At 34.6% G+C, this 23,800-nt stretch overlaps 1 protein-coding gene across 2 annotated transcripts in view; it reads left to right on the top strand.

Moving 5' to 3' along the window:
- The window catches only part of LOC145259097 (uncharacterized), a 98,040-nt gene that overhangs the window by 37,701 nt on the left and 36,539 nt on the right, over window positions 1-23,800 (top strand). Inside the window, exons 2-3 of one of the 2 annotated variants that reach the window (XM_080116751.1) lie at window positions 5,257-5,315; window positions 16,395-16,496. In XM_080116751.1, coding sequence (XP_079972877.1) covers window positions 5,257-5,315; window positions 16,395-16,496 — 161 coding nt within the window. The remainder of the gene's footprint in view (window positions 1-5,256; window positions 5,316-16,394; window positions 16,497-23,800) is intronic. The other variant, XM_080116752.1, reaches the window with a different exon arrangement.

Here is a 23,800-nt window from a genome sequence, read left to right as displayed (position 1 = left end):
TGTACGTATATGTATACATGTATATATGTATATGTATATATATATATATATATATATATATATATATATATATATATATATTATTTTTACTATAATAATTATTAAATACTTTTTTTTTTTTATTTTCCTTAAGTTTTTATTTCGGTTTCAATTCAAGCTAATGCACCGAAGTCATATCTTTCATTTTAGACATCGCCACTTTATAACATATAAAAATCGATAGAATTAAAATATCATATTTAAGCGTATTTTACGACCGGGCTACGTTGTGTGTTCGTGCTAGCTTCGATAAATACTTTTGCAGTATTAACAAAAAAGCTACAATAATATCAGAGCATGTCCATTTACACTGAACATCTACAGAATGCCAACATCAATATATTTCATATGAATGAGTCCCCTGTGGAACTTCCACAGGCCTCGCTAATTTTGATGAATAAGTGTTTAAAAAAAAAACTTTTGATATCGATACGGACATCGTATCAACATTGCTGAATCCCATATCTGTGGTTAGCTTGGTTAGACCAACAGTTTTTTTTTTCTTGGGAGTCACCACTTATTAAGGCCCGAATGCCACTCAAGGATAAAGGATTAATGAATTTAAGGTGGTAGTGTAGTAATCGTTAATGGTGTAGATCGAGTAGAATTCGGATTATTTAAGAGGGCGGCTCAACAAGAACTTTGTTTACATTAGACTTGAAGGCTGCAATATTGTAATCGGCCGAGAAGCAGGCCAGTGGAACAGTGTTCCACGGGCGGGAAGTTCTTGGAAAGAATCTTTGTTCATGGAATTTGCACTGTGATACCTCGATGCGTATAGATAACGTTGCTTTATATACGAGGGTCGTTCCAAAAGTAATACCTCCTATTTTTTAACTAAAAAACTAAAACACTGAAGAGCCATGAAGACGGGAGTAGTACCATTGCAACGATGACCTTTTGTCGTCACACAATCTATGAAGGCAAGTAAATAAAAACGGTATAGTGTGATTTTCTTTGATGTCTATATTATATCTATAGTCAACAGAAACGATAAAATTTGTCGCCCTAAAGAAAACAACACTACAGCTTTATTTTAAAAATTTATTATAAAAGTCAATTCAGGTAACTTGATTATGTAGTAGAGCTGACATTTATTCAATGTAGCCGCCGTCAGCCTCAAATGCCAGTGCGATGCTGGTTATGTTGGGCGAATATCCTTGCATCTTTTGACTCGTATAAACCAGCATGTTCCATCGAAGATCAGACAAGGGAGGATGGGGTCTGGTAGGTATTTATTTGCTCCCCCACTGAACAAATTAGGCACAAGGCCGATTTTTAAAGTGAGGAGTGAAGGGGAAATGGGGACCAGCTCCCCGGGGAATAGGGGAGCTGGATAATGACAATTGGTATGAAGGGTTGCCCCTACATTGACCAAGGTCTTTGCTGGTCTTTGCTTGACACTTGTTGCCCAGGCCCCGAAGGGCTTGACTTACGTCAGGTAAGTATGAGGATGGGGTCTGGTAGTCTCCCTCCTTCTGCAGCCTTGGACCCTGCTATTGGCCAGCATTTGGTTGACAACCCGTGCTGTGCCGATAGATATAAAATAGAATGGTTCGAGGTGCGACATAGAGCATACTCCAAAAAGCATTTAAAGATTTTGGAGCCTATCTCTATTGCGGTGCGGAAATCTTTTTTGTGTCGACAGAAAGAAACATCTAACGCACTGTTTCTCTTTGGGGAACTGTGAATCTTTTCTCCCGTTTTTTTCCCCCTCGTTGTGCCATTATTTTAATCGTTTTTAAACGTTAATAAACTTTATTTTAGTGCCCCCGTAATTTTTGGCACATTCAATAGTTCCCCATCAGAACTCTTTACTTTCGACATAGTATTATTATTTTTACGCTATCGATTTTCTCCTGATGAGATGATAGCTGAAATAGCTCTCGAGAGACTTCCGCCCATTATATATATATATATATATATATATATATATATATATATATATATATATATATATATATATTTCCACGGCCAGACAACATTGCAGCAAGCAAGAGCCACGAAAGCTAACCAACCGGAAGTCCAAGACTGGAGTTTCGCCTTCATTGGGGCTTATCAGTTAGACACATCCGAACTCAGGATTCAAAAGCCGAGCCTTTTGCATACGAGGCAAGCACTCTACCAACTGAGCAAACGTGCCGCACACAATAAATTCTTATCAACTATCATAGATGAAGCAAACCGCAAGGAAATTCGACAGTGGAATGCACCAAGCAAGTTGGTAGAGTGCTTGCCTCGCATGCAAGAGTCTCGGGTTTCGAATCCTGAGTTCGGATGTGTCTAACTGATGAGCCCACATGAGGGCGAAACTCGAGTCTTGGATTTCCGGTTTGTTAGCTTTCGTGGCTCTTGCTTGCTGCAATGTTGTCTGGCCGTGGAAATAATTGTATATTCTCTCACACGTTCTGATATATATATATATATATATATATATATATATATATATATATATATATATATATATATGAAGGTCAGTTCTGTTTTCCGTGATGGAAGCGTTGATTGAAAACACAACTGACTTTCATAACACGTTCGGCAAACGTATTTTCCGGCATCACAAAATAACACAGATCAACACGCGGAATCTTTACTACTGTAAACTCTTTAGTTTACTAACTGTTTTTTTTTTCTTCTCTTCAATTTAATATCATGGCAAGAAAAAACAAAAGAAAAATAATTCTGAAGATGGCGTATAGCGTCGAAATATTAATTTCAAACAAATAAATATTTGTTTATTTTCATAATATTGCGTTTAAATTTGGCTTTAATATGGTTCTCGATCGCTCTATCGGTTTAGCTAAGACAAAGAAAACTTCTCAAGCATGAAAGACGCAAGGACGACGTTCGCTGAGTTTTCTTCAAGGTTTATTTCAGAGAAAAACTTAAGAAAAGGGAGACTAATGATTAAGGTTTTACTTCTTAAACTTAGCGAAATAAGTGACGCGCAGATGGACAGGCATAGGTACTATCCAGCTTATATTATTTCTACACTATTAGGACATCTCGTGCTTTCACGAGGAAACAGAGAACGCAAAAAAAAGAAGAAATATAAATATGTATATATATATATATATATTTATATTACAGGTGGTAGCACGATCCTGAACAAATTCGTCCACGTAATCCCGAACATCTCAGACACGATCCCGAAGGATACCGTCGACTCGGCATGATACGATCCTGAACAACACCGTCAATCAATTAGAACAATTTAACTTGGGTGCAGCGTCAGAGCAGGTACCACATCTCATCCAGTTCTGTCAGTCTTTTTCAACTGGTTATTTATTTGTTTCCCCACAAAAGCAAAATGCGACACAAAGTCGTTTTTAATGTGGGAGAAAACCAGCTCCCCCAAAAGGGGGCATTCTGATAGAGTGCAAAAATAAAATCGTCTCAGCTTAGAAAGGTTTTTTTCCTTCCATTGACTAAGAACAATTTGACTTGTGTGCAGCGTCAGAGCAGACATCACACCCCGGGCCACCAGGCTTGTTCTATCAGTCTTTTTTTTAATTGTGCCTGAATGGTTGGTTGGTTGGTTTTTGTTTTACGGCACATCAACCCTTTTCGGGTTATTTAATGCCGAATCCAAAGATTTTGAAGAATTTTTTTAATAGAATATATTTGCTGTTTTCACGTCGGTTTCTATTTAACCCATAGTTGGGACCCTAACAGGTACTACTACTCCGGGTCAGAGTGGACCTGGGAGCAATTGTAATTAAATGGTGGCTCCACACTACCCAAAGCCCACAAGCTGGGGCCTCACCACTGGATATAATTTAAGGTCATATCCAGGACCTTTGCCTGAACGACTTATCAGCTTGTTTTTTTATAGCCGATGGGCGAAGCTCAATCGTTGTTGTGAGTAGAATGGATATAGCTTATTGGTAGACATTTCATTTGCAATCGAAGGTTTCAGGTTCGCTTTTAGGTACAGGTAGACCCGACTCATACACTGGCACACAATTCTTGTGCGCTTCTGCGCATGCTCGTCCCACTTCCAACGGAGAGACTGCACAGAAAACCTTAGCATTCTCTCACTTGGAAACATGACTCATTCTTTACATTCTCATATCGCTCGACGATGTTTTATCTACAGTTTGATTTGTTGACCCCTGCTTAGACTCACGTCAACATGTCTCTTGGTACAATTCTGTTTTATAGCTAGTTAATATCCTGACATGCACTAGGAGTGACCCTCATCAAAATTCACACTAGCTAAATTAATTCTTACTTACTGGCAAAGGGTCCTTACTATGTAACACAGGTCAAACACTTGCGTTGCATAAATGTAAAAGAAAGCTGACGGAACTCCTCTTCACTAAAACCGCAATTCACCACAACCACTCTCAACTTTAATATTTTCTCTGAGCTGTCTAACATCCAACTATTTGTCCTTCATAATTCGTCCTTCTTGGAGCAGATATTCACCTCCTTATCAAATTAATGCCACATGTAAAAAAAAGAATCCATCTACAAACACAAACGAGCGATAATAAATATTTTTGTAACTGCCGACTTCGTGTCATCATTCTACCAAATTGAAGGTAATATGAAATCATCTTATATGAACATTGTTCCCACTCGTCTTTATAATGAACTTTGTGTATAACTCATCTAAGTAATATGTCCCCTCTTCATCTAAGTAATGTGTCCCCCTCTCCATCTAAGTAATGAGTTGCCCCCTGCTTTTGTGATATAAGAACTGATCACCTTCCCTCAACTCTCCCCTTACGAGATATGTTATAAGAAACCCAAGACTGTAAAATGCATGAATGTCTCTTCTCTCTCCCATCTCCCCCCCCCCTCGTCAGCGCCGTCTCCCCAATATAAATGTCCTTTATGCAACAGTATAAGGCTTTTTAATGTGGAAAACTACCCCCTAAATGGCTCTTTATCATTATACCATGAAGGATTTTTGAAATAAACTTTTACGATATTTTCAAGGTTAGGTATTGTTATGATTTTTATGGATCAAATGTTTATGTGATCCTGATAATAATCTCATCACATGTTTTAAATAATGTCACCTGATAGACTGAACGAATGCGCTACCGCTTGTGTTCGTAGTTTCTTCAACTACAATAAATATAACGAAATTGATTTATTGTTATTTTTTTCGGGGGGGGGGTAATATTTTATCCGGGTCGATATTAGAGTTTAAATCTACAGAAAAATATAAATATTTGCAATTAATATCTGTTTTTTTTTCTGCAGATGAAAATGATGAATCGGACACACATGCCATCAAGAAAAGACAGGCGCAGCCAAATCAAGTGAGTAAAATAATTTGAATCGAATAATTCAAATTACCGATAGAAATTTTCAAATGACATGATGTGTAGTTTTTTGAGTCGCTTTTCAGAGAGCAGATCCCATAGCACCTGCACTATATGAGTTTTATATTGTGTACAAAAAAGAGTTTGTTATTTTTATGCGCAACGTGCATAGAATTGTAGAAATTTTTACTTACCAGAACTCGATGTGAAGCGATGGACTGAAACCACAAACAAAATGGATAGTGTTGGCTCAAAACTGTTAAGTAAGCCATGGCCAATCCAATGCAGAATCCATATCTATATATTAATACGATGGTGTGTGTGTTCTTTTGTGTGTCACGCTTACATCCGGGTCGTTTAATTGTCATGTTCTTCTATTTCTTGTCATAAATAATTTTATCACGAATTTTGATAAGTTTTGGTTTCGGTTTCGACTATAGCTGATTACACTTCACATCTATTTTTTTTTCATAAATAATTTTATCAAGAATTCTTCATAAGTTTTGGTTTCGGTTTCGATTATAGCTGAAGGAACTCAAGCTATATATATATATATATATATATATATATATATATATATATAAATATATATATATATATATATATATATATAGTAATTTATAAAATATATATGGCGATTAAGCTACACTGAATATTCCGCGTTTCATCCACTCTAGGACTCTTCATAAGCCTGAAGAGTCCTAGAGTGTATGAAACACGGAATATTCAGTATAGCTTAATCGCCATATATATTTTATAAATTACTAACTAGCTCTACCTACGTATTGAGCAATTTTGAAGTAAATACTTAAAGTTTACACATAAATCTATACTTTCGTATATTAATTTTATGTGAGTAAATTAAGTAGTTATGAAATATATATATATATATATATATATATATATATATATATATTTCATAAGTTTTTATTTCGGTTTCGATTCAAACTAATGCACTCAAGTCATACGGATATATTTTTTATTTTTGAAATCGCAACTTTATAATATATAAAAATCGATAGAACATTAACTCTATAATAATATATACGCAATCTGCAAGAATTAAAATATCATATTTAAGCGTACTTTACGACCGGGCTTTACCGGCGTTTTGCTAGCTTAGATAAATACTTTTGCAGTTTTAACAAAAGAGCTACAATAATATCAGAGCGTCTTCATTTACACTGAACATCTACAGAATGCCAACATCAATATATTACGTATGAAAGAGTCCGCTGTGGAATTTCCACAGGTCCCGCTAGTTATTATTATTATTATTATTATTATTATTATTATTATTATTATTATTATTATTATTATTATTATTTTTATTATTATTATTATTATTATTATTATTATTATTTTTATTATTATTATTATTATTATTATTATTATTTTTATTATTATTATTATTATTATTATTATTATTATTATTATTTTTATTATTATTATTATTATTATTATTATTTTTATTATTATTATTATTATTTTTATTATTATTATTATTATTTTTATTATTATTATTATTATTATTATTATTTTTATTATTATTATTATTATTATTATTTTTATTATTATTATTATTATTATTATTATTATTATTATTATTATTATTATTATTACTACTACTACTACACACCGGTTCTCATCAGATCGCCAAAGTTAAGCAACGTTGAGCCTAGCTAGTACCAGATGGGTGACCATTGGGGAATTCTAGGTGCTATATGTGCTCTCCGCTTATCTCGGCATACACTGTACATACACTTCACTTGCCGACTCAGGAGAGGTGTGTTTGGGGATTTTGTAACTCTTGCTACAACAATTTTATGCGCATGCACCCCTACGTGGGTATCCATAGTCTGTCAAAGACTGGAGGATCCTGGTATTATTGCGTAAGGGGAAAATAGTATTGATACAACGCCTTAACAAATGTTGATAGGACAGAAAAGACCGAGCTGTCGAAACTGTTCCTGTTATACAGGGTGGTCGCTAGAAAAGCGGGGAATTTGAAGGTCAGCTTAGATCACGAATAAAATGCGTGATTGCTATTTTTTGATTGGTTCTTTTTTTGTCGAATGGGTGCGCAATCTGCATATTGATTAAATGTCATGGATTACTGTGCTTGGAGATTGTTATTAACAGGGTCGCAGAACTGTCGACGTGACGTACACTCTATTGATGACTTGAAAACGTGCTTGGCAAGAGCTTGGAATGATATCCCACAAGTTACTCTTCAAAACGCCACATGAGCTTGGATTTCTAGGTTAAGACGCCGCAGTGAAGTGCACGGACGACATTCTGAGTATCTATGAGTATAATATAACATTTGTCTTTGAAAAACTTTGTAAAAATTATTCTTTGTAAAAATAAATCGTTGTTTGACAAATTTCCCGCGTTTCTAGTGATCACTCTGTATTAAGGTTGATGGGTCAGACAGAATAACTCTGTGACATATTCAGTATCCGGTATCCACCCCTCATCCCAGCCCACCCCATTTTAAGGGCCATTCGATATAGCAGGTGAATTGTTACACACTCTTTATAAATAAAGTAAGTTATCTATGATACTAAGCAATTCGTATTCAACCGATAATATTATGGCGTCATACCAACCTGCACTTAATAAATCACATGCAAAATTGTTAGCAGATCGAAAAAATCTGTAACTGCTGGATCGACTGATTTTATAGTGTTGGTTTGTTGTCCACCCATGTGGACTGGATGCGACAACATTTGCATAGGATAGGAGGGTTTGAAAGTCGACATGTTTGTTGGTTAATTAGTTTACTTCGTTTTTTTTGTTCGTTCTTTTTATGGCGGTTCTTTTTTTACTGTGGCCTTTTACTGTCGGTTTGCGTTTAGACAGTTTGTTAGTGATTGTGTATACTGAAGCAATCGTCCGTGTTAACGAAGATAAAAGGAAAATATTTTTTTTGTTATGATTACAAGAACGAGTTGTTGTAAGCAACGAGGCAATTCGTGGCAGATAATTTTACTCAGAAAATCGTGAAGAAGTCATCACACAAGGTAAGGTCTTCATTTTTCCCCCTTTCATATGAAATTCGGGTTTTAATACTTTGAGTTATGTAAACCGTCCATCCCCTCATTTTCGTGTTTACAAATTATATATACTCGCTTGTGGAAATGTGATGCGGTTCAAAATAACAATGATGGTTAGTTAATCAAAACAACTGCGTTTTACTGACAGTGTTGTGGCTTACAGCAGTGAAGAGACAGAGCGAGGCTGGGTATGTGGGTTTGTGTGTGTGTGTGTGTGTGTGTGTGTGTGTGTGTGTGTGTGTGTATGGCAAGCGACGACTACGAAGCAATGTGTCCCACGTGTTAGACTAAAGGCGTCTGTCTCTCTTCTGTTCTTTGCTGTAAATGTGCTTATAGTGACCAAATTCCCATCGTGTCTTTGTTTGATCATTGATGTAACAGGTCAAAATGTGGGTTGCTTTCTTTGTTTATATATGAAATCGAACGGATTTTGTTCCATTTGGCTTACGTTATTCCGGTCAGCAATCGGAACACGATAACCAACACTGCCCATGTCTGTGTGAATAACATCCGATATTTTCCAAAGTTATCCGATTCGACAAGCTAGCCACAATATAACATGAATAGCCAGTCTTTGAATGCTCTCCATATGTTCCATATTACATATTATATATGGAACATAATATAAATTAGTTTCTGATAAGCCCGCATATGATTGTAGTGGTGGTGATAATGGTGGTAGTGGTGGTGGACGTATCTTCTCCTACCAGCCTCGACAATTGACTATGCAGTCAAGAGTGGATGATTTTCTGACCCCTTCCTCCAGCTAATAAATAATGTTTTTTTTACAGTCACTGAAAATGCAACAAACACATAATTTTGTTGATTTGTTAGTTGCAAACAAAACAATATTGTAATAATTTTCCTTTTTAAGATGTAATAAACCACCAACCAAGGGGACTTGATTTTGGAATTTTGAAAGCTATTATATATACTTGCCATGAAAATAACGATAAAGAGATAGGTTTGTGATGTCTCTTCTGTGAGAAAAAGGTTGCAGGGAAGAGAAAAGGGCACCCCCCACTAGACTACGAAGTGTATTTTGAACTCTGTCAAGGCAGGATAAGACCTTCTATCAGGGCCTGTTCACATTCGGCGACAATACTCCATCTTTGGACGTACGTGACTTTTATATAGATAGAGAATTGCATCAGCAGTGAGATATTTAATGGAGCGGTAGAAGGATCTCACCATTTTCCCAGCAATCTTGGCAACAGATTTGACGTACGTGTTCCATTTCAGATCAGTAAAAGTCAAGCCCAGAGGCTTGTCAAAACATGGAGCCTCCCCAAGATGAGAACCATTCATTTCAGTTGATTTCAGATGGAGATTAGAATGTTGATGATGTAAATATAGAAGCTTAGTTTTAGATGCATTAAAATTAACCAGCCACCCTTTTCCCCATTGTACCACATGCTCATAATCAGAAGAGAGAGAATTTGAGTGAACTTCGTCATTTACGACCTTTGATGTGCTGCCATGGATGGTAATGTCGTCAGCATAAATATCTACGAATGATCTTAGGATGTGATTTGGGAGATCAGTGATGTAGATCAGGAAGAGAGTTGGGCCCAGGATGGACCCCTGCGGGACTCAGAATTAATGCTGTGAGCTCCTTGTTTCTGCCATCAACCACTACTCTTATGAACCTATCAGAGATAAATGATTTAATAATTGAGAAAACATTTCCAGCTATACCATAGCAGGAGATCTTGTGAAGTAAACCTTTATGCCATACCCTATCAAAGGCTTTTGATATGTCAAGAGCAATTGCCCTAGTAACGAAGCCTCCACCAAGAGATTTGCTAGTCCTATGAGAAATAATCGTTAGCACATCTGCTGTAGATCTAGCAGGACAGAAACCATATTGCATGTCACTAAGGTTATTTTTGCTGAGATGGTTGACTACTTCTCTATTTAACACAGATTCAAGTAACTTGCTCATGACATACAGAAGACTTATTGGTCTGTACTGAGAGGAAGATGACCGATCACTTGAGTTCTTAAATATAGGGCATACTAATAAGGTTTTTCAGGGTGTTGGAAAGCAATTTTCTTTAAGACAATGCTTAACCAGCTTTGTAAGTATGGGAGCTAATTTTGATTGAAACTTTTTCAACACTATAATTGGAATGTTGTCAGGGCCAGTTGATTTACTGGAATCAAGGTTTTTGATTAGCTTTGCAACATCATGCACAGATATAGTCGCATAGCGTGTTTTCTGATGCAGGAGGAAATACGGCCTTGGTAACATAGGATAGAATTAGCTGCAAAGTTCTTGGCAAAGAATTTGTCTTTGTCTGATGCTGACCAGACTATCTCAGATCCATTGATGGTCGGGATAGAGCACATGCTTCTGTTCAGGACTTTGTTTGCTATTTGCCAAAACTGGTGGGAACCAAGCCGCTGCTCAGTTACTTTGGACTTGACGGACTGAGCATACAATTCTCTCTCATTTTTAATTAAAAATTTTTTTTTTTAACATTTTCACCCCAAACAAGGCACATTGTCACTTTGTTGTAGGGGGCTACTATCAGGGACAGGCATCAGAGGTACTGTGTAGGGAGTTGGGCAGCAAGCTGTTGGTTCACGTTACACTTGAACTTCTGCATGTCAGTACAGTTGGGGAAGCAGGGACCTGGAAGGGAATTCCAAAGTCTAGCTGTTCTGGGGAAGCAACTACTGGAGTATAAAGCTCTCTTACATCTAGGGATCTCTACTGTGTAGGGGTGGGATTTAGCTGCTTGTCGGGTTTGTCGAGGGTATTTACGTCGAGGGAGCACAAGTGCTTGTAGTTCGTCAGAGCATTCACCATTAAAGTACTTGTAGAACAGGCAGAGAGATGCAACGGTTCGTCGATGGGACAGAGGCTGAAGCTTAAATGACAGTTCAGGATCTATCAGATTGGCGACTCTCTTTTGAACCTTTTTTACAGTGGTTGCTGGCAATCCTGAAAGCAGCTTTAGTCTCAGTACATCTATTACGTTGGTAGCAATGGAAAAAACGATTTCTGTACGCAATGGCAGCAGCACATTCTGGGGGAGAACCATGACTGGCTGTTAGGTTCATTTCTGGAATTTTTTTTAGGTTATGAAGCGGTCTATACCTACAATTAACCATTCCGTCAGGTCTGACACTATAGAGAGCACATTCTTTTTAAATATGGAATGCAGATAGGTCTGATATACATGATGAACGGAAGCTATCCCAGTCAGCCATAGAGTATCGATATACTGTACAATAGAAAGGTACGCCTGGGGACTTATTACATTTCATTTTTGTTAACTGATACAACTTAGTGGTCGGAAGATCCCAGTGGAGACAGAACAGAAGATGAACATAGCTCAGGGCAAGTTGTGAGAAAAAGATCTAGGAGACTTGCGTACTGGCCGTCAGTGTCGGGCACGCGCGTAGGTTTGTGGACAATCTGAGTGAGGTCATAAGCAATGGAGAAATCGTGACAGAACCTCCCCTCATCGTCGGTTTTGTTTGAGTCGGTTAACCATTCCACATTGTGAACATTGAAGTCTCCACAGACGTGAATGTTTGCTGAAGGATACGTAGACAGGAGGTGGTCGATTTTCTCAGATATTTTTTTAAAGATAGTAACCCCACTGTTATGGGGGCGATAGAGTGCAAATATGAACGCAGTAGTGTGGGCAAGTGCAACGCGGAAGCACATATAGGGTAAATTTGGATCTTCTCTGGAGATGTCCCTGCTACGTGGAAAGTCGTCTCTAATGTAGGCACATATTCCATGCCCATGGCGATTTTGGGGTTTGGATTTAGAGATTAAGTTAAAGTATCCTTTAATTACGAACTCATCGCGGGAAGTAGTCGGTCCAATAGGTGTGTCAGAATGTGAATGTTAGTCGAAGAATGAACAAACAGGATGTGGTCAATTTTCTCAGATGTGCTCTTAAAGATAGTAACTCTGCTGTTGGGGGGGGGCGATAGAGTGGAAATATAAATGCAGTGGTGTGAGCAAGTGCAACCCGAAAGCACATATATGGTAAATTAGGGTCTTCTCTGGTGAAGTTCCTACCACTTGGAAACCCATCTTTAATGTAGGCACATATTCCATGCCCATGGCGATCTTGGGGGTCAGATTTTGAAGTTAAGTTAGAGTATCCTTTAATTACAAACTCATCTAGGGAAATAGTCGGTCCAATGCCAGTTTCGCTTAGGAATAATAGGTCTGGTCTAGTCTCCTGTAATTGGGTTTCAACTTCTGGAAAGTTGGAACATAGACCCCTGATGCTGAAGAAGGAGACATGGCAGTGGGGGTTTACATTGGAAGTTGGAGATCTGGGTTTATTCGTGTATTTTTTCTGAAACTTTTCACGATGGAGTTTTGGGATTTGTGGAACGTCAACAAATTTGGTTAGAACAGGGCAGAAAGGGAAAGTAAGAGAGAAAAAGAAACGAAGAAATATTTATTTATTTTTTTGGTGGTACATGATAAGGTACAGCAAAAACAATTACCCACTAATACAGCATCGAGAAGTCCCACCAGAAGCTACTGCATAGTCCAGAATCCGTTCACCAAATGGTAATACAGCAGTTCTAGTACTTTGCATCTACTGATAGGACAGCCTCCTGAGTGGTTAATTCAAGGTTCGGATCCCTGAATATAAAGTGGATAACGCCAGCCCAGATAAAACGTTAACCAGCACCCTTATTAGTGATATGACCACAAGAATAGACATAGAAACAGAATTTCACGTAAAAATACGGCCGATCTAGAATACAGCTTTTTCTTCTCCCTTTGTCAGAAAAATCACTCGTTCTAAATGAAGACTGAGGGACAAATTAGGAGAAACAAGTTACAGGAGCTGCCGATAACGCATCCACAGTGCATTGTTTACTCTCCGTATATATATATATATATATATATATATATATATATATATATATATATATATATATATATATATATATGTATGTATGCATATATACATATGTATGCATATATATATATATGTATATGTACATATATATATGTATGCATATATATATGTATGCATATATATATGTATGCATATATATATGTATATGTACATACATATATATATGTACATATATATATGTACATATATATATATATATGTATGCATATATATATATGTATGCATATATATATATGTATGCATATATATATGTATATGTACACATATATATATATATATATATATATATATATATATATATACACTGATTATATATATAAAATATATATAATCAGTAAAAAAATGAATAAGAGAAAAGTGATTGAAACAATAAAAACCATATATTTTAATGAAAATTCCTCAAAATAACTTATTTTTTAAAATAATGGGATTTCATTTACACAAAATGATGAATACCATATTTGAACAAAAACTTGTTCGTTCAACATTCTATGACACGATTCCACGCAATGATTTCCAGATTTATTCTCATAAAAAGAACTTATTGACAAAAGTTATTTTCATTCTATCTGATACCGTAGACAACATCAGCCATTTTGTTTATTTTTCCGCCCTTTTTTGTCTGACAGAGCAGACGACAATTTTTTTTTTTTTTTTTACAACAGTGATCACCACTTATCAAGGCCCGGAAGCCACTCAGGGATAAAGGTTATTGCAAGTACATTACGTTAGTGTGGAGATTTGATGAAGTGTTTACTTAAGGGGGCGGTTCATTAGGAATTTGTTAACGTTGGACTTGAAGACATCCAAGTTGTAGTCCGGAGGGAAGCAGGCAGACGGAACAGAGTTCCACAGGCGTGCAGTTCTAAGAAAGAAGCTTTGTTCATGGAATCCGCGTTTTGATTTAGCCACAGATATAGAGTGGGGGAAATTTTTCACAGTGGATTCAGCTAGACGGGTGTTTTTTGTGAAAGATTGGCGAGGGGGGACGAGAGATTGGAGTTCAGACGAGCACCTGCCATGGAAAAAACGATAAAACAAGGCTAGGCTCGCAACGTCTCTTCTGTGGGAGAGAGGTTGCAGGGTAGAGAAAAGGGCATCCCCCACTAAGCCACGAAGTCTATTTTGTACTCTGTCAAGGCAGGATAGGTTGTTTTTAGCAGCTCCTGCCCATATATGGCAACGGTATTCCATCCTTGGACGTACTTGGCTTTTATATAGATAAAGAATTGCATCAGTAGTGAGATATCTTCTGGAGCGGTAGAAGGATCCCACCATCTTTCCAGCGACCTTGGCAACAGACTTGATGTATGTGTTCCATTTCAGATCAGGAGTAAAGGTCAAACCCAGAAGCTTGTCAAAACATGGAGCCCCAGCCAGACGAGAGCCATCCATTGTGAATCGTCTATACTTAGGAAATTTTTTTTTTTTTTTTTTACTTGGGGGTCACTGCGTATGAAGACCAGTTTAGTATAAGGGTTGAGAAGTGTTAGATGGTGAGAAAACACTGTGATGATCAGTACTGATGGAATTTTGGTAGGGTTTAAATATTGAAGAGGACGACTCAACAAGAACTTATTTACATTAGACTTGAAAACGACCACGTTATAGTCAGCTGGAAAGAAGTCCTATATTATTGTGTTCCCTAGGTGAACAGTTCTAGGAAAGAAACCCTGCTCATGCAATTTTTTTCTTTAGATACAGATAGAGAGTGAGGGCATCTCAAACAACAGTTGAATAAAAACATTTTTTTTTACTATTGGTTCAGCTTTTATCAAGGCCAGGAGCCAATTGAGGATAAGGGTTACCGAGATGAGATGACTGTCAGCAAAAAAAAAATGGGGAGCCATCGTTAGGGTTGGGGTTAAGATTCAAGTTTTGTTACTTATGGGTAAGTTTATGACGTGCATTTGTTTACATTGGATTTGAAGACGACTATGTTGCAGGGAAGCAGTCCAGTCATGCACTGATGTGTTCTACGGTAAAATTCTTGCAAAAAAAAGTTTTATCGATAGAAATTTCATAAAGCAGATAAAAAGAGAAAGAAAAGTCTTTTTTGTGGTAGGAAGGCGAGTTCTTGCTTTGAATATCTTGCAAGGAGAAATCAGAGATTGAAGCTCAGTCGAGCAACTTCCATGTAAATAACAATGGAGTAGAGAAAGAGATTGTAGAAAAGGGATCATCTCCAATTCAATCTAATAAATTTAGCAAAAAAATGAAACGAGCATGCTTCAGTTGCCATGTAGCGAAAAGCCAAAGATGGGAGCTCGGTCGAGCACCTTCCGTAGAAATAATAAGCGAATAGAAAGAGACTAGCAACGTCTTGTTTGCAAGAAAAGGTAATAAAGAGAAAAGATCACTTGTTTTCAAGTCGGTTTTGTAGTCAGTCAAGGCAAGAAAAATATTCTGTGCGGTTCTTCCCCAGATTTTGTTCGAATGGTTAACTATTTGAACCCTACTGACCCCTTGTTTACAATACATCCTGTTTACATTTGAATCTTCCTGTGAACACAATTTAAACAAAGGATTACTAAGCTTGAATCCGGCTGGACCCTTGTCTACGATTTATCTTGTTCACATTTAAGTCACCCTACCAACACACTTTAATCAAAGAGTCCGTAAATCTCCTATTCCGTCTTTTTTTTTTTTTTACATAGGAATCACCACTTATCAAGGTCCAGAGGCCACTCGAGGATAAGGGTTGATGGGTGTACAGTAGTCAATGGGATAATATCGTTAGTAGTGGAAATTTGGTAAATTGGATTACTTAAGCGAACAGTTCATCAAGAACTTGTTTATGTTGGACTTGAAGACGATCAAATTGTAATCAGCTGGAAAGCAGGTAAACGGAAGAGAGTTCCATAAGCGTGCAGTTCTAAGAAAGAAGTTGGTATGGTTTTTACCTTACTCCGTCTCTGTCATCTGTTTTCATGCTTCCACCAAAATCACACCTAATCATGCCATTTCTAAAATTTGTATTGCATCATCTTCCCATCCTTACTCCCAAATATCGTATCATCCTTTCATCAAAGTTTAACCGTAACTGAATCACTTGACCATACATCATATTCGGCGTCTAATGCATACCATTTGGTCTTAATGGACAGATGCCAGCGTCTGTTGACAGGGAGAGGCTGACCAAGCACCATGTCCGGATACGGGCCAGGGTCGAGCCGCAGAACAGCTATTGGCCAAACAGACACACACAGGTCGGACATTCTTTCATTTTTTATTGCTTGCTTATTGTTAAATAAATAAAATCGTTTCTTTTCTTAAAGAAACTCCGAAAATCGTAACTATTCGTAACTATTCGTAATTATTCGTAATTATTCGTAATTATTCGGACTACTGTTCTCATCTTTAATGTTAATCTCACAACATTTCGGCCGATGTAACACCCGACCCTCACCTAATATGAATAAAACTCAAGATAAGAACAGCAGTCCGAATAATCCGAATAGTTTAAAATCAATCTAAAAAATTGACTAACAAATCATCAGAAAAATTGTATTATTCTGATAACCATTCTATTTTTTAGCGTTATTTGCACAACGTTTCGGCCGATGTAACCTCCTACCTATATGTACTGATTTCTTCTGTGGAAAGTAACTTATCGGTTAACCAACTATCTTCCCGAATCATTAGCACGTTCAATGTAGCGTCATTGTATATATATATATATATATATATATATATATATATATATATATATATATATATATATATATATATATATAATCTTGGAAGTTTTTAAACTTTAAAACTATACAAAAAAAATTATTTTATCATTCGTTAAAAAACCATTCAGTCAGTACGTCATTCAATCACCTGCAATCACTGCATCAACTTGCTCTCTCGAATTCACTATAGTACCAGTAATAATTTATTTTTTAAGGGATCATCAGTTGTTTACCATGAAACACTGTTTCGGGGATTTAACACACACACACACACGCATATATATATATATATATATATATATATATATATATATATATATATATATATATGTGTGTGTGTGTGTGTGTGTGTGTGTGTGTGTGTACTTTTTTATGGTTTTCTTGTAAATATTCCAAGAGTAATGTTTTTTTCCAGTTATAGCAGGATAGACAATAATATATGTAAATAGTACAATACTGAATATACTACATTTGTCTGATGCTCAATGATATTCAGAGAATATATATATATATATATATATATATATATATATATATATATATATATATATATATATATATATATATATATATTACGAAAACAGCCCCTTAAGTCCGTATTAATGAATTCGATATAACCCGAAGAAAAAATAATTTCTCGCATACTATTCAGGAAACTAAAAATTCAATTGGATTCCTATTTCAGTCACCTAAATTATTTAGGGTGAAATGAGTTTAGGAATTTATAGCCAAACCTAAATATTTTTTTTTTTTTGCTTAAAAAAAAAATAGCATTAATACAGGAAGTTATGTAAAATTTGCATAGAATGCTGTTTTACGGTTGTTGTAAAAATGGAACGGAATTTGAATTTCGTTCCCTTTTTAATTCGGTACATTTTTACATTACGTCCAACTTATCGTTCACATTCGACACGTCAACTTTTATAGCTTTTCGGGTATGCAGGCAAGGTTAGGGGTGTCTATTCCGAAAGCCGTTCTTAACATGGATAGATTGGTAGATGTGTCAGAAATTTTATGAAAAATAGTAAATAATTCCACCCCGTCTTTCCAAGCTTATAACTCCTCGAAAAATGTAACTCAAGCCCTAATTTTTTTTCAATTAAAGGAGCAAGGAACAAGGTTTCATTAAAAAAAAACAAACAAACAAAAAAAAAAAACAAACAACGTGTTTTTTTTTTTAAAGGTTTTAAACTTCGGACTTTACAGGTACATTTCTAAAAAACACTACTTTTTTGTTTTAAATTTGAATATATTATTCATTGACCTTTTCTCTTCAATTTGTGATATATAAAACTTTGGTGAGTAAATTATTTACTTTTTAATAGACATTTCAAAATGGGAGGCGTGAATTATTCGACCCCCTGTCTTTCCAAGCTTATAACTACTCGAAAAATGTAATTCAAGCCCTATTTTTTTTCAATTAAAGCAGCAAGGACCAAGGTTTCATAAAAAACAAAAAACAAAAGGAAAAACAAACAACGTTGTTTAAAAAAATGGTTTTAAACTTCGAACATTACATGTAAATTTCTAAAAAATACTACTCTTTTTTTGTTTTAAATTTGAATTTTATTGATCTTTTCTCTTCAATTTGTGATATATAAAACTTTGGTGAGTAAATTAATTATTTACTTTTTAATAGACACTTGAAAATGGGGGGGGGCGTGAATTAAAAAAACGTTTGTCTAAAATATTATATTCAGTTTATTGGAAAGAGCATAAAATTTCACATTGACCCTGAAAATATCGTAAAAATAGAATCAATAGAAAAATTTTGATAGATTTTTAAAGTTTTAAAATTTAAAAATATTGAGTTCGTAAAATTTATTACTGTTTAAAAAAAAAAAAAATATTTCTATTACTTTTAAAACAACTTTAATAGTTTATTTTGGAAGTATAATCCATAAAGAAAATAAACAACCCACTTTTAAAAGAGAAATTACGAGTTTTTTTTATATTTTATTCGCAGTTTCGTGATAGGGGTGTCAAAAATTCCTACAAGAATTCTGATACATCTACTAGATTGGAGTGTTTATTCATTGTAAACGTACCCAACAACCTATAAATGTCGACATTTCCAATGTGAATGGTAAGATGGACTTATGTAAAAAAATAACAAAAAGATATACCAAACTGACTTTTTCGTTTAAAGATGGAATTATTTCCCTTTCGTTATTAACTTTTTTTTTTTTTATATTTTTTGTTTTATATACATAAAGTACAATTGTTGAATGTTACTGTTTTGATTATATTCGTTTGGGGGGCACAATTAAAAATTAAGAAAGATTAAAACGAAGCGAAATTTAAGTTTCCGTTCCATTTTACAACAACCGTAAAACAGCGCATACTCAGCAAGTTTTATCGTAATTTATAAGCATAATATTGAAACACTAAATTAACATTTTATTTATTTTTTTGCATAATTAATGATGGAAGTATTTTTCTGTTTATTTTCTGAACATCTGTTAAAAAAAATAATTTGTACATTCTCTTGAAAAAAGAATCAAACTTTTCTCTACTTTCACATAACTATTTACAGTGTTCATGTAAAGCATTCATCTGTTCTTTTTATCTAAAAATTCCTTTTCAAAGAGAAACGTTTACTGCCAAATTTCTTTTTAAAAAAGTGAAAGTTTTCCTGAAAAAAAACTTTCACCTAACAATTTATGGTAAAAAATTAATCTTTGTTTTGGGGAAAAAATAACAACTTTCATTGATTAAAATAATAATAAAAGTAAATATATTGTCTCGAAATATTTTTATGAATTTAAACATAATTTTCAAACAAAATAAATGTCTGTTTATTTTGTAATAATGCATTGTTTTTGGTTTCAAATGTATACAATACGTATTTATTTTATTCAAACTCAACCAGCGCTTCTAAGGAACATAAAAAATCTTAACATATTAAAACACAATGTTTACATTTCACAAACAGTCAAAATCATACTTCTTATGTCGAGGGTGTACTCTCGTTGTTAGTAAGGTCTCCATCTTTTTATTTATTTTCCCCTTCAGCCGTACTTTCGTGTTTATAATTATTCCTTTTATTCATTTGATTTAATATAATTTACCTCCTTAAATTTATTTTCTCCATTTACTAATTAATACATATTCTTTGCAATTTAAATTATTATTATTATTATTATTTGAACTAAAATATCATTACAATGTGTTTCCACTTGTTTATCTGAAACAGGCGTACTTTCGTATTTATAATAATTCATTTCATTCATCGTATTAAATTTACCCCGTAAAATTTATTTCCTCCATTTATTCCTTGTTGTATATTTTTATCAATTTAAGGTACTATGTATTAAAACTACAATATCTTTGGAATATATTTGTTTATGTGTCACAGTATGGAAATAAAAAACAAATAAAAAAAACAATGTTTACATGTGTTTTTGATATAGAATAACATAAGAATACTTTGATAAGTATGTTTTTACTTAAATAGGGATGGTATAATAAAATTGTGTGGTCTGCGTTCGCGCATGGCCTCCATAGAATGGAAATAGGCACAAACTTTAATAAAGACTTTTCATATCTATCTGCATAAGTATACTTTGATAATTATGTTTCAGTTTTAAGAAATATGGTATAATAAAATTATGGGGTGTTCGTTCGCGCCTGACCTCCATAGAATGGGAATATGTCACAAAGTTTAACAAGGTTTTTTTAATATAGATCCACAGAATATTGTGATATGTGTTTCAGTGTGAAATACAGGAATAGTATAATAAATTATGGGGTTTATCTATTTTATCTATTTTATTTTTACTTACATCATATTTTGCTTTGGTTTTGATACACCCAAATTCAACCAAAATTTACAACCCTTCCTTTTCATAACCTATCATACTTTAATAAATCAGAGTCCATTTTCTGTGGGCTGTTTTTCAACCCAGTCAACGACGAGTACTTTTGCTAGTACACACACACACACACACACACACACACACACACACACACACACACACACACACACATATATATATATGCACACACAATATGTATTAGATTGAGGGTTACGTCCGAAATTTTGTACAACTTCCTGAATTCGATAGCAAGATTCCCTAGTTCGACTAAATGCACCTGAAGAAGGTCGGAGGTTACATCGACCGAAATGTGAGAATAACACTCAAAATGAGAATAGTAGTCGGAATAATTCAAGACTAAAAACATTATCAATCCTTATCTAAAAAATTCAGAAATCAAAATTGTTGTTTTAATAAGCATGGTAATTCATATTTTGCAATTTATTTAATGCTGGTACAGCTTGAGACTCTGCATCTTCCGGCAGTTTATGTAAACAACAGGAAGATAACACTCTCAGGCAACCAGATTGCAGTAAATGAAATTTTCAATGATGAAAACAGAAAATGGTAAAAGTCATTACGATTAAATTGATTAACGCGTTAATGAATTTCAGACGATTTAATGTAAAATAAAAAGTAAAAAAATGTATAAAAACTGTTTTACTTTTTCACGCTGATCCTAAAAAAATATATATAAAATTGTGGTAGATAATAGCTGGATAGAAGCAGTTATCTATCTATCTATCTATCTATCTATCTATCTATCTATCTATATATATATATATATATATATATATATATATATATATATATAGCGATTAGAGGACAATAGAAATTTAAATGGTGACATGTTTTGACATGTATCAAACTTTGTGACCGATCAGTTTGCACTGGAAGTATCCAAACGGGGACCGGACGTGACGTGTGAGATGCTGCGGTTTGAGTGAGCCGAGTTAAGTTCTGGAGTTTGATTTGAGACGCCGAACAAGCAAGATGGGTTAAGAAGGTCTCCTCATGGCGGAGATGACGGTCCCAAATAGAGAACCTATAAGCTCGGGCATCTCGTCAGATGCTCGAGGAGCAAATAAAATATATATTGAAAGCATTCATTCTTCTTGGGTCCCTATCTCGAAGGGTTTCCTTCAGCAGTAGAAAAACGTATGTCGTCATGTGTATATGTTAACACGCAAGCACGCACACACTAAAACTAGACGAGTCACGGGACGTTAAGATAGGTATTTAGGTACGAGGTCAACAGTTATACAACCACAACGTACAGACGTATTTTTTTTATTTAGATAACAATACAACAATTGCTTTTATCACGTTATCCTCGAGGCCTTAAAAATGTAAATAAAAATACTTTTCTTTTTCACTCTAAAACTTACCCACCCCACCCCAATTACACACCAAGAAACCTTTTGGCCTTCGGGACAAGATCAAAGTGTAGTATCTGTTCCGGCATATACTGCAAGCTATGACTAGCAAAGACCAGATGTGGGGGCAACCCCACATGCCTGACCTTTAACCAGCTCCCATTTCCCACCTCTCGGGAGCTGGTCCCCTTTTCCCTTCCCCCTCCCTTCACTCCTCACATTAAAAATTGGCCTTGTGCCTAATTTGCTCGGTGGGGGAGCAAATAAATACCATCTGTTCTGCAGATGTTGCTCTTCAATTTCTTGTTCTCTGTCAGTGGAGGAGAAATCCTTCACGACTGAGACAATTTTTATTTTTGTTCCTTTTCTCCACGTTAAAAAACGACCTTGGTGCCTAACTCTGTCCCGTGGGGAGGCATTGTAAATAGGAACCCTATTCCTAGCCCCAATCCTAACCCTAGTAAACCTGGTTCAAACGCTATACGAGTACAAAATGAAAAAAAAAAAAAAAAATTGACTTTATTGCAAAACGAAATCACGATAATCTTACTTACAAAAAATATCATTTATTTCTTAAAAAGCAGCAGTTGTTTCATTATACCCCCCCCACAATTAAATATTATTTAATAATTATTCAGAACAATAACGAAAATTAAAAAATTGAATTTCAACTAAAAACTAATATCTACTTAATTGTTGTGTCGAAATTAGTAACCTATTACTACATTGTTACATTTACTTTTACGACCTCACGATGCATTGATCTGCCATTATAATTTTTTGGAATGTAGCTTAAACAAGGGAAGTAACTCATAGTTTGGAATCTGTTTATTATTTTAGTATAACTTACAATTTATCTTGAAAAATATTTTCATCGATAATTAATTCTCTACTTTATCGTTTTTTGTAACTTTTGGATATGTTACTAATTTCGACATGGTGTGTTTGCCATTTCTCCGATGGCAAACCCATCTACATATTAATAGGATAGCGTGTGTGTCATTTATTTTGCATGTCACGTTTACATCCGAGTGACTGTCGTTTAATTGTTATGGACCTCCATTTCTTGTAAAAAATAATTTTAACAAGAATTCTTCATAAGTTTTGGTTTCGGTTTCGATTATAGCTGATGGCACTCGAGTCATCTATTTTTTTATGAATAATTTTATCAAAAATTCTACATAAGTTTTAGTTTCTGTTTCGATTACAGCTGAAAGAACTCAAGTTTATATATATATATATATATATATATATATATATATATATATATATATATATAATATATATATATATATATATATATATATATAATATATATATATATATATATATATATATATATATATATATATATCCATACTTTTTTCTTCATAAGTTTTGGTTTTGGTTTCGATTACAGCTGAAGGAACTCAAATTATATATATATATATATATATATATATATATATATATATATATATTTACCAGTGGTGAAAAAACGGACTAGAGTGCTCAATGTGTAGTCAGAGCAGTATATAGGAAATTCTATGAATTCTGACGATGCTAGTTGGATTTTTCCTCTTTGAGGATTTTCCTCTAGCTGAAACAATTTGTAAACTCATTTTGGACTCACAGTAATAAATTTCCTATATATATATAT

The sequence above is a fragment of the Euprymna scolopes genome, chromosome 34, assembly GCF_053919585.1.
Source record: "Euprymna scolopes isolate OS-2025 chromosome 34, ASM5391958v1, whole genome shotgun sequence".
NCBI lineage: Eukaryota > Metazoa > Mollusca > Cephalopoda > Sepiida > Sepiolidae > Euprymna > Euprymna scolopes.
This window is presented reverse-complemented; position numbering and strand designations above follow the sequence as displayed.